Here is a 12,401-nt window from a genome sequence, read left to right on the forward strand (position 1 = left end):
TCTGGCAGCCCATGTATGACATTTTCCCATGTTACAGAAGACACGAGCAGGGACGATGGCAGGTAAAAAGCTGCCAGGATTACCATGGCCATGCAGACTTGGGAGGTTTGGTTATTTGAAACATTTTCAGGTTTTTGGGGGGGCTATTTTTAGAAGTCCATTGGACTTCCTTGACCATGATTTGACACCAACACAGGCTCTTCCGGGCAGTTGAAGAAATCCATTTGTACGGTCCCTCATTATGGACTTCAGTAACTCTTGCTTATCATCGCAAGAGTGATTTGCAATCTGAAGTAGCGGCTGCATTGCCAGACTCTGGAGTAATTCCATCAGTCATTTTCCTGTGTTCCCACCTCCATGTTATAACCTCTGGCATTGGAGATATCATGGATTTTTAAATTTCGTTTCTATTAATTTTGGGAGATCGCTGTGCTTTCACGTTGCTCCTACTAGGTGTGATCCTGATGTGATCTCCTTCCCAGTTGTTCAGCAGGGACTTCAATGGCTGGAGCCTTCATCCTGCACCCCTCGAGTTGGTTTGGTCCCATAGCAAGTGTAGGATCATAGCGGTTAGTGCAATGCTATTGCAGCGCCAATGACTTGGGTTCAAACCTGATGCTGTCTGTAAGGAGTTTGTGCGTTCTCCCCGTGTCTGCGTGGGTTTTCCCCGGGTGTTCTGATTTCCTCCCACCCTTCAAAACGTACAGGGGCTATAGGATAATTTGCGTGTAATTAGACGGCACCGGTTTAAATGGCCGGAAATGGCTTCTACCGTGCTGTAAATAACATCTTAAAAATTTAAATGGAAAGGATATATTTGCCCTCGTTACACCTCAGGGAATTTCTTGTTCCAAGTTGCCATGATCAGCACTCGCCCCGTTTCCTTTTTATTCTCTGGGCCTTGCCCTTGAATAAGCCTGTAGTCCCTGCACTAACCCCTGGGAACAACATTGTCAATCTCCCTCGCAAGTAAAAATAACTGCCACTCATTTTTGACTCCACTCTCTTCAGGAGCCAATTTGCTGTCCATCCTGGTGATGATCTTTTTTTTAAATTCCGTGAGCCTCAGTCATACTGCCGAGCATTTTGTGCTTAATCAAATATTTTTTTTAAATTCATGCAGACAAGGTCGAGAGCAGCCATTCTCATTGGGGGCCACACTGTTCCCTTGTGTAAATATTTTTTAAAAATTTTATGTCGTCTGTCAGAGAGAATTTCGGAACAAACCAACTAAAGGACTGCTTCACAGGGAAGGGGGTCCAGAAACTTTGAGCAGATGGGGCCATAGCCAAAAAAAAAGTTGTGAATGACTAGTCCAGAGCGTTCCTTTCATCAACCTCTGTTGCTTCATCATGAACAAATAAATCAAGTTGATTGAACTGCACATTATGCTGGCCATCCTTGTAGCAAAGTAGAATTTTCCGCCTTACAGATGCAAATTGGTCCTCTTTTGATCTTGGTTTTAAATTGGAAGTGGATATTCAATGTCTGCTTATCAAACAAAGCAAGTGCTATTGGTCAAAAATATATATAAATCAAAGGGCTCCTTGTTTTTGATTGTGAATCCTGGTGCATTTTGGTGTAAAAATTCAGAATTTGTTTATGACAAAAATATTTGAGATTCTGGTCTATTTTCCATTGGTGGGTAAATTAATTAGAAATGCACACTAAATTATTTGGCAGATGTGAGAGACCATTGTGGAGAGAGGCCAAAGGTAAGCTGTCCAAAAATTTAATTGTTCTGATCCCGTTTTAATAGAGGCCCTGCCAACTCCGCCAGATCTTTCAATGCAATTAACTGATTCAGAGGCCTCAAGTATTGTTTCACAGACTTTATTTCACATGATGCATCACGGACAGTAGGCAGCGGTCTCCACTGCTCACAGACTCGGAAACCTACTTCTACAGACTGTTACAGAATGCAAAATGAGATACACTAGTGGGAACTACATTAAGACATTATTTTTTTGGTATTAAAACCTTAGTTTTATCTAATATGAAGGAGGAAGTGTCAAAACCCAGTTAATGTCCTTGACAATGGTTCAGGCTACAACTTAGTTTCTAATTAATTTGACCAAGAATGCATCAATAACCATTGTCATCAACAAAAACTTTTTTTTCACAGATTTGGTGTCAATGTGTTAGTGAGTGTGTCAATCTTCATATAATTTCTTCCACAGCAGCTTGTGAAGCTCCTCACTCTGCACTAAATATTGTTTTTCAACGTAATCCCTCTCTCTCTCCATAGCATCACACCAAAGGCAAAGTTTCCTCAGGTCCATCTCCATTCTCATGTGCACGCAGCTGCATTGGGCGGTGAGTGTATAAATCTTGTCGTAGCTTACACCATTCCATCTACAGAGTGAAGCTTCCCTCCCAGAAAGGTCAGGATCATCTGACTACATGTAGAACCAGGCGGAACAGCGCTTCTCCCGAACACTGTGCACATGCATAAAACACAGCACATACTAAGCACATATATACGCGAAGATATCATATAAAGTGAATACAGTAAAACACCTGTATCTGGAATTTTAGCAACAGTCAAAAATGTGTTGAGGAAAATTGATAGGCAAAAAATATGGAGGTTTAAATTGGCATGGCTTGCTATTAGTTTGCCATCCACACAAACTTGAGCAATTGGAAAATTAACTTATCCAGCATCTACCAATCCCCATAGGTGCCAGATACCAGGGATTTTACTGTGTGTGTGTGGTGTGTGGTGTGTGTGTGTGTGTGTGTGTGTGTGTGCTTTAATAGTCCTAATGACCTCCGCTCCAATCTTAGGAGCTACAGTACCACCAGTGGAGTAGCCATCAGACAGCTCTCAGTTGTGCTCCTGTAAAACGTCGAGATGGGGGCCGGTAGCCTTGCCCTCCTTAACCTCCTTGGGAAGTGCAGGCACTGCTGCGCCTTCCTGACTGATGAGGTGGTGTTGTGGGTCCAGGACAGGAAAGGTTTTGTGCATCAAACCTCCACAAAATCGGGCATAAATGACTGGGTTAATGCTGTCTTCTGGGACTGCAAGAAACGTGGTCGTCACATCCAACTTGTATAAAGTTTGCGGGTGTGCCCTTGAGCAGGTTTTCTATCAGTCATCTTGGGTCTTATAAGTGGGAAATGAGAAACCCCATCTGCTAGAGGAACCCAGCTGGTCGAGCAGACCAGCAGTTGGAACCCTTGGAAAATCTGATTCTACACCAGGATTTATGTTGGTTTGTGCCTTCAAGGAACAATAGGAATTGTCCCATTTCTATTCTGGATTATTTGTTTTCTACTGAGAGGAGGCTATTAGGCCCAGTTCATTCAATGCTAGTTCTCAGAAAACGCCCATTCCCCAAATTACATCCACAGATCCTGTTCTCATTCATTCCCCACCCTCCAGTCACCTACACTAGAGACTATACCCAGCCAATTACCCTACAAAGGAGGAAGGGCTCAGCCCCAGAATGTCTAAGATGTATCTGTACTCCTCTGGTTGCTGCGAGACCTTTTGAGTATCTCTGTGCTTTTACGACAATCACAGTGTCTGCCGACTTCCATGTTTCACAGCTTCACCAACCTGCACGTCTTGGGGATGTGGGAGGAAAGTAGAACTCCCAGATGAAGTCACAACCCGTAGTCACAGGGGGAATTTGCTAACTCCACACAGATGGAGCTGTATAAGGTACTGGTGAGACCGCACCTGGAGTACTGTGTCCAGTTCTGGTCTCCCTATTTGAGGAAGGATATACTGGCTTTGGAGATGGTCCAGAGGATGTTTACTAGGTTGATCCCTGGGATGAAGGGGTTGACTTATGATGAAAGATTAAATTGTCTAGGATTGTATTCGCTCGAGTTCAGAAGAATGAGAGGAGATCTTATAGAAACATATAGGATTATGAAGGGTATGGATAGGATAGATGTAGGAAGGTTTTTTGAGCTGGCCGGGGAAACTAAAACGAGAGGACACCGTCTCAAGATTCGGGGGAGTAGATTTAGGACAGAGATGAGGAAAAATAGTTTTTCCCAGAGAGTAGTGAATGTTTGGAATTCTCTAACCAGGGAAGTGGTTGAGGCTGCTTCATTAAACATATTTAAAATTCGGTTAGATAAATTTTTACATGATAGAGGAATTAGGGGATATGGGGAGAAGGCAGGTAGGTGGAGTTAGGTCATAAATTAGATCAGCCATGATCGTATTAAATGGCAGAGTAGGCTCGATGGGCCATTTTTGACCTACTCCTGTTCCTACTTCCTATGTTCCTATGGCACCGGTGGGGTTAACATTCTGGCTGCGAGAGCAGAGAAGCTGCAGCACCAAAGGGCGCCACGGTTGGAATGCTGTAATAGCACTACCGATCAGGACTGGGGATCGAATCTTGCACTGTCTGTAAGGAGTTTGTGTGTTCTCCCAGTGTCTGCATAGGTTTTCCCCGGGGTGGGGGCCTCCAGTTTTCTCCTACCGTTCAAAACTTACCTGGTTGTCAGTTAATTGGGTGTAACTGAAGAAATTATTTTTTTTTAAATGTAGACATACAGCACGAAAGGCTGAAAGGACCTGTTACCGTGCTGTACGTCTAAATTTTTAAAAAAATAATTTCTTCAGCACTGTGCTACCCTCGTTGTGTTAAATAAGCTCAACGCCAAACCAAGATAAAGGTCAATCAGAAAAAATGTAAAACATCTCCCTGTGCACGGTGAACTTGTGATAACTGTCTCTCTCGCAGCAGGTGAAGATGACTCGAGCTGCAGAAATGTGTCGTCGAATGAGGAGCGAGGGAGACCTGGTGGTGTGATGGAAAGCTGCGAGGGAGGAGTCCTGGCCTCTAACATTCATCGTGAGACGAGGTGCAAGTCCACGCTGTGCAGCGGTGTGCACCGGTCAGCTGGAACGCAGCAGCTGCTCACGGCGCTGGCCACCCAAATGTGTGTCACAAATGGAGAAGTCTGCCATCTGTCTGACGAAAATCCCCATGCCAAGATGCCACAGTGTGAAGCTCCACCAGTGCGTGTCGGGGATGAGAAGTTCAGGAGGGTTGCTCTAGAAAGTGCGAGCATCAGAATAGGGAATGAACTAGGAACGGAATCTCTCCAGGTCACATCCCCTGGGATCGATTCGGGTCACAAAGTGCCTTTAAGGGGTAGCGTGACCGGTCATGTGTTTAACTGGATTCCTTTAGCTGCTGTGGTAGCCGATGATGCAGATGGTGAGGTCGCCCAGAATGGATTGGCTCCAGGCAAGGCATCTGCAATTGGTGAGGTGACTGGGGATGCTATTGCAGGGATGGGGCTGATCAGCAAGGGGCCCAGTGGCAGGCTGTTGAGCACGAGAAGAACTTGTGTTACTGCTGAAGGTGCAGTGATTGAGGCACCTGCAGAAAAAAAGGAAGCTCTGGGTGACAATGCAAGCACAGTCGTCCCTGTTGGCTTGAGAACCATCGAGACACTTGCGGGGAATTGCCCAGTCCCCAGGATGTTAACAGGAGAAACAACTGCGGCAGAACATCCAACACAGCACAAGCTGCCTAACCTACCCCCTTCCATGGCTGCAGAAGGTTCCATCGCACCACTACCTCTCGGAGTTGCAGCAGATGGAGGCAGTGTCCCCAGGGTGGCACTGCTGATGGTCACTGCATCCACACCAGTGGATGTGACTGTCGAGGGTGGGCTGCCCAGTGAAAGGCCGACTGAAGGGGCAGTGACCATGGGCCAGTCGCTTGATGGAGCTGCAGGGACCAGCGCTACCCTGGAGGTTTCTACAGGAGTCCAGCTGACCATGGGAATGCTCCATGACGTGGAGCTAATGGAGGACGAGCTGGCGGACATCCCCACAGATATCACAGATGTGGAGATTTACACTGTGGGTGATCCAGCCGTGGAAGGAAGTGAGGTCACTGGTGAAGCACTTGGAGGCAGCTTGCTGCCTGGGGACAGGTTTGACGCAGCTGAACAGGCCTTTGGAGGGGTAGTGTGCGGGGGTTTCGCAGATAGAGAGTTGGCTGATGTACCGACAGATGTAGTAATGAATGACTGGACTGGAGAGAACATGACTGACAATGCAGAGTCTTTAGCAGTTGAAACAACCAATGGGGAGATGGCAGACAGTGGATTGTTTGCACCATGTCCTGATACTCTTATTGTCAAAGGCCCAGGCTCAAGTGAAGCAGTGTTTTCCTGTGGTGTGACAGCCAGTTGGGTGCTTCCAGAATCCAGGTTTTCAGCAGGGCAGCCAGCACCTGTGGAGGAGGTTGATGTAGTTGCCACAGAGGGTAGCAGCTTCTCCGAGGAGAATTTGAAGCCTCCAAGCAATGTGTCTGAACTTATCACGTGGGAGCTGATGGGTACCTCTGGACAAGCTGAGCATCTGGCAGCCAGGAAACCCCTTGGAGAAGGGGTCGAGGGCAGCAGGGTGTCAGGGGAGATCCCCAGGGCCCTAACCTTCCAAGGCGAGGAATCTGAAGCATTGACGGCGAGCCAGGGCGATGCTCTTGTGTGCAGTGGAAGTGATGCAGCCCGTCGCCAAGGCAGCAATCAGAAGCTACGGCCTGTTCTGTCACTGCTCACGAGCCTCACACGCATTGAGCACGTGAGGTGGGAGGTGAGCTGTGTGGCTGCTGCATGTGTCCAGCGGAGAGGGGTAGTGAGGGCTGAGTGCTGCGAAGTTGGGATGACGTCGGCAAGCGAAGTGGCTGGTGTCCTCTCTGCTGATAGCAAGGCACTCGGGTGTGGAAATAAGCGGCCGAGGAAGTTAACCTGTACTGTGCTTTTCTCACATTGTACCCCTGATTTGTCCAACCTCAAATTATTCTGTCCGAGCAGGATCCCTGCGGCTGTCGAGTTCCACAGGAGAATGGGTGACTGCACTGTTTCCGATTTGGACCTCAGGGTCCAACTTGTGGAAGAAATCAAACCAAAGAATCTGTCTCTCCTCCCGCTCACTGCCTTGGCACATTCTGAACTCTACAGAAAGCCCCTGCTGTTGGACCAGTTGTCAGCCATCGTGCGTGGTCTCTGTGCACTGTCCACCAGCACGGAATTCCCTGCCGTGACATCCAGGCTTGTGTACGTGGATGTTTGTCGAAGGTTTCAAGCGAGAAAAATTGAAGGTCTACAGTTTTGTTTCAGTGGTCAGCAAGCAACCCGATGGGGTAATTCTTGTCGCCTGGTGACGCCAAGTAAAGGTCAGTTGGTCGGTGCTGCGACCTGTTGCAAAGTTCAGCCCTGGCGTTCCAGCAGAAGTTGTAACCGGTCCATGTACTTTTGCCGTCCACTTTCGAATCTCGACCTGATTTTGCTGCTTTCGTTCATCGGTGATCAGCTCTGTGTGTCTGAAAGGACCAGCTTCTCAATCAGTGCTCCGCCCCTCTCCAGCCAGGAGTTATGGATACTTTCTCATCACCAGGCTAACTCCAGTCAGAACATTTGGCAACCTGCTACAGTGACTGGGACAGGCGAGTCCTGCATCCGTTCCAGATTTGGGCTGCACACCCTCCTCGCGCTTTCATCTCCAGTCTGCTACAGGTTGCGGACAAGGCAGCACCACTTTGGGAGGGGGTCGAGTGCCCAGAGACCACTTCTCTCCCTGCTTGGAGAGGATGGGCAGAGGCTCATTCCTTCAGGTCAACCCTTTTTCCCAAGTGACTTGGCCGGAGTGGTGTCATGGTGCAACCAAGACATTCCATCTCCCTGCACGGCATCATCAGGTGAAGGTCGTTCCACCAGTTGGAGGCACAGCAGCTTGGTGAATAGCCTCAGGTTAGTGTGGGGGTTCTATATTCCAGTGGGAGCTCTGGGGGTGGTCACAGTAACCCCAAGTTAGTGTGGGGTTTGTGCATTCCAGTAGGGGTTCTGAGAGTGGTCACAGTAACCCCAGGTTAATGTGGGGTTCCATAGTCCAGTGGGGGCTTTGGGGTGGTCACTGATTACCCCCAGGTTAGTGTGGTGGGTCTATATTTCAATGGCTACTCTGGGGGGGGTGGTCACTGACTAGCCCCAGGTTGGCGAGGGGGTGTTCTATATTCCAGTGGGGGCTCCGGGGGTGTGGGTGGTGGGAGTAGATGGTCATTGAATTGGAGATGGAGATTATTCAAACCATTGTTATTCTGTATCTCTTTCAAAATGTCTCCTTTGCTTACGTTTTCCTTCCAAACCTCTTGGTCCTGCAGATGAGGCGACTTGATAATTTACTCATCATCTTTCTCAGGCCCTTCGGCCCACTTGTCTTTGCCAACCACCAAGCTGTCGCAGATTTCCAAAGTGTTCAAGGTCCCAGGAGTGTGATGGTGAAGAGAAAGAAATAATCAGCATACGGGTAGTTTGGAGTTGAAGGGGGGGTTAGGTCAGGAGGGAGAGATGGGATGGTCGTAATAAATGGGTATGATGGGAAGTGACGTCCCCAAGGGTGTGTATTGGGGCCTTTTTGTTTCCATTCTCTTTGCCACTTTGACCAATAAAGACTCTGAAATGGAAGTAGCAAGTTCACTGCAACTCCCATGAGGCAGATGATTGAGTGATTATGATCCAGAATGGTACCCAACACATGTAAAAATCTGACATTGAAGGAGCAAGGAGATTAATTTGTCCAGGGAAAGAAACCCCTTGAATGAGTGTGAGGTGCAATTTAAAAGGGCTCTGTTGGCCTTGACATTTGGAATGGGAAGGGGGTGGGTGTTGAGCTCTGCTGGTCTAAAGTTTGAGTGAGTTGGCATGGTTAGCGCCAGTGACCCTGATTCAAATCCCGCGCTGTCTGTTTGGAGTTTGTACGTTCTCCCAGTGTCTGCATGGGTTTTCCCCAGGGGCTCTGGTTTCCACCCACCGTTCGAAACATAGATTAGTTTTGGTGTAAGTGGGCGGCACATATTGAAGTGGCCGAATCGGCTTCTATCGTGTAAGTAAAATGTAAGGAGTGTCCAGGGCTGAGCACTGCCTCAGGAGTCATGCGTTGTCCTAGGAGGGGTTAAGAGTGTGAGAATGCAGTAGTTGAGGTTGGAGAATTAGTGTTTCGACAGATTTGATCGGGAAGATAGCAACTATTGAAAATCCTTGATTACAGGGTTGACTGTCTTCCTTAGGTCTGAGGTGTTCAGGAGGCAGAAAGCAAGTTTTGGACAAAAAAAATACTTCAGGCTGGGATTCCATTTGCAAATTTCAGAACCAAGGTTTCTGGGTGGGCTACAGATCAGCGTTGACCTAGCTTCATGGAAGCATGTGTTTGACAAGCTGAATGCCCTCTATTTTTCAAACCCTAAAATGTCAACTGATTACCTTCACTGCTCTCCACACTCTTCCCCCTGCCCCTCCTTGTCTCCAGTCTCCAGTGTGTAGTACTCTTTCACCAGCCCTGCTGGAGAGTTCATCTGTTGAATTTCAAGTGCAGCTCTTGCCAGTGTTTGAGAGATGAAACGCCTCTTTCCCACACTCCTCCTGGCATCCATTTGCCTCCTTGTGTTGATTTGTGTTCAACCGCACGTGGCCCCAGTGCTCCTGGAATTATTTCTCCTTTACTCCTTCGGATGGCTCCTCCCCTCCCATATTCTGCCCCAACTTGAAGCAGCAATGAAATCTGACCTGGCTCATTGCATCTTGCTCTGTAGCTGCCTTGTGACACAATTTTAACCATGGTGCCCTTCCCCAACTCCCATCCACTTGATGCCTTGTCACTGCAGAGGGAGCAACCTGACCTTGCTCATCCAAGTGGACCATGCCAATCAAACTTTCAGGCTTGTGTTGATGCAGGAGGCAACTGGTGCCCACTCTATCTGAAGTTGGAGGTAAATGTCTTGGATCTCAAAGTTTGACCTTTCCATCGAGTATTAGCAAGTTCCCATTGATCCGTGGGGAATAGTTAGAGGCTTGGTCATATATATCCAAGGACATTGTAGGAAGCCAGAAAGGAAATTGCAGGTGCCCGGGCTGAGATTCATGAATCATTATGAAGTTCAGGCAAAGGGCTGGAAGACTAGAGGGTGGCAAATGTACTTCTGAAAGGGTGCAGGGACTATAGGCCAGTGGGCCCAATGTTTGATGTAAGTTATTGAAGAGTATTGTGAGGCAGAAGATACAGTGCCCTCCATAATGTTTGGGACAAAGATATTTTCTTTCCCCTTTATTTGCCCCTGTGCTCCACAATCTTAAATTTGTAATCAAATAATTCGCATGTTCACTGCCAGATTTTATTCAAAAGTTATTTGTAAACATTTTGGTTTGACCATGTGGAAATTACAACACTTTTTATATAGCCCCTCAATTCAGGGCACCACAATGGCTTCACAGGTGTTTGTGAGAACTCAGGTATGTTTAATTGCTTCATTGGTGCAGGGATAAGAGAGCTAGGCTTGCTTCTAAGCTTTTGATCATCTTTGGAGTCTGTAGTTGCTATTTTTCAATATGAGAACCAGAGCTGGGCCAATGAAAGTCAAAGAACCCATTAGGAGGCTGAATAACAAGAATAAAACAGTAAGAGACATCGCCCAACCCTTAGAATGACCAAAATCAACTGTTTGGAAAATAATTTAGCAGAAAGAGCGTACTGGAGAGTTCAGTATTCCCAAAGGGACTGTTATTCCAAGGAAAATCTCCACTACTGATGATAAACGAATTCTCATCATAATGAAAAGAAACCCCCAAATGTATGTCCGACAGATCAGAAACACTCTTCAGGAGGCAGGTGTGGATGTATCGATGACTACTGTCCGCAGAAGACTTCATGAACAGAAATACAGAGGCTACACTGCAAGATGCAATATGCAAGCCCTTTCCAACTATACTTATCAACGCTTGGACTGGTCCCAACTGCCAAAGCGAGGCAACGACTGCACACTTGTAGTAGGTTGTCAGGGCGCCGGTTACAGCTTCTCCACCTCCCCCGACCGAGACGTTGCTCGGACTCTGGCTGTTATTCCTTCTTGACAAGGGGTGTTCCCACCCCTCGGAGAGTCTAAACTTCAGCAGCAGGACCACAGGCTTATATACCCCAAAAACAATTAATCATGCGCCTACTCCTTCTAATATTTGTCAGTCAAAATCAAAACTGAACATTACATTCTACAATTTAGAAGATTAATTATTATGGAACCAGGATGTTATGATTTCCTGGTTTATCTCGTAGATACAAAGACTTATTAAAACTTCTCGAGCAAGACAGGTTGTGACCAATTCGTCAATTTCAGAGTGTTGCATTTGACAACTGCTTTCCCTGGGCCTCACAGTGGAATTCCATTTCAAAGTGTATCTTCAGATAAGTCCCCGTGGCTGAGTTTAATTACATCTGCTAGTTCTGAAAGTAAGGTGTCCTGCGTGTGGACCCAGTGTCGTCAGTTCCACGTAAGCAAAAAGCATCTGGGTACATGGTTTTAATCCTCCATTACATACCCTGAAATTTATAACAAATGCTGTAATTTCTACATGGCCAAACCAAAATGTACACAAATAACTTTGAATAAAATCTGGAATGTGTGCTTTAATTACACGTGGATTGTTTGATTACAAATTTAAAACTGGAGCACAGGGGAAAATAAAGGAAAAAAAAAGTGTCTTTGTCCCAAACATTATGTGGGCACTGTACAAGCACTTGGATAGACAAGGGCTGATTAGGGATAGTCAGCACGGTTTTGTAACTGAGAGGTCATGTTTCACAAATCTGATCAGGTTTTTTTTAAGATGTGACCAAGAAGGTTGATAGGGGAAGAGCTGTATTTGTTGTCTATATATAGATTCAACAAAGCATTTGAAAAGGTTCCACACAGTTGGCCGCTTTGGAAGATTGGATAACCTGGGATCCAAGGAGATATAGCAGAATAGATAGAAAATTAACATCACTTAGAGTATTGTTTTTCAGACTGAAGGCTAGTAACTACTGGGGTGCCTCAGGGTTGAGTGCTGGGCCCAGTGCTCTTTGTATATTAATGATTTAGATAAAAACGTACATAGCACAATTAGCAAGTTTGCAGATGACACTGAAGTGTCTGATATTGTCGACAGTGAAGGCGGTTGCCAAAGATTGCAGCAGGATCTTGATCTGTGGGGCAGGTGGGGAGAGAATAGTTGATATAAGGTTTTGCATTTAAGTAGAGCTGACATTGTGAATGATTGGGATCTAGGGAATGTTGTAGAGCAGAGGGATCTGGGAGTACAGATACATAACACCTTGGAAGTGGTGTCACAAGTAGGTAAGGTGGTCAAAAAAGGCTTTCATCACATTTGATCTTCATTGGAGTATTGAATATAGAAGTTGGGAGGTCACATTGCAAATGTACTAGACATTTGTGAGGCCCCGTTATGTGCATTGTATTTAGTTTTGGTCTCTGTACGATAGCAAAGATGGAGTCAAGCTGAAGAGGGTGTCGAGCAGATTTAGGAGAATGTTTATGGGGGCCTGAGCTATAGGGAGAGGTTGAACAGTATTATTCCTTGGAGCGCAG

General features: G+C 46.5%; 1 protein-coding gene across 7 annotated transcripts in view; it reads left to right on the plus strand.

Annotated features, from left to right (window-relative positions):
- Positions 1-12,401, plus strand: part of LOC138761450 (uncharacterized) — a 108,902-nt gene that overhangs the window by 77,582 nt on the left and 18,919 nt on the right. For 5 of the 7 annotated variants that reach the window (XM_069933625.1, XM_069933629.1, XM_069933622.1 and 2 more), the window contains 2 exons: positions 2,249-2,316; positions 4,710-7,737. In XM_069933625.1, coding sequence (XP_069789726.1) covers positions 2,249-2,316; positions 4,710-7,737 — 3,096 coding nt within the window. Of the gene's footprint in view, positions 1-2,248; positions 2,317-4,709; positions 7,738-9,647; positions 9,753-12,401 lie in introns of all 7 variants that reach the window. The other 2 variants (XM_069933626.1, XM_069933623.1) reach the window with 2 other exon arrangements.

The sequence above is a fragment of the Narcine bancroftii genome, chromosome 4 (genome assembly GCF_036971445.1).
Source record: "Narcine bancroftii isolate sNarBan1 chromosome 4, sNarBan1.hap1, whole genome shotgun sequence".
Lineage (NCBI taxonomy): Eukaryota > Metazoa > Chordata > Chondrichthyes > Torpediniformes > Narcinidae > Narcine > Narcine bancroftii.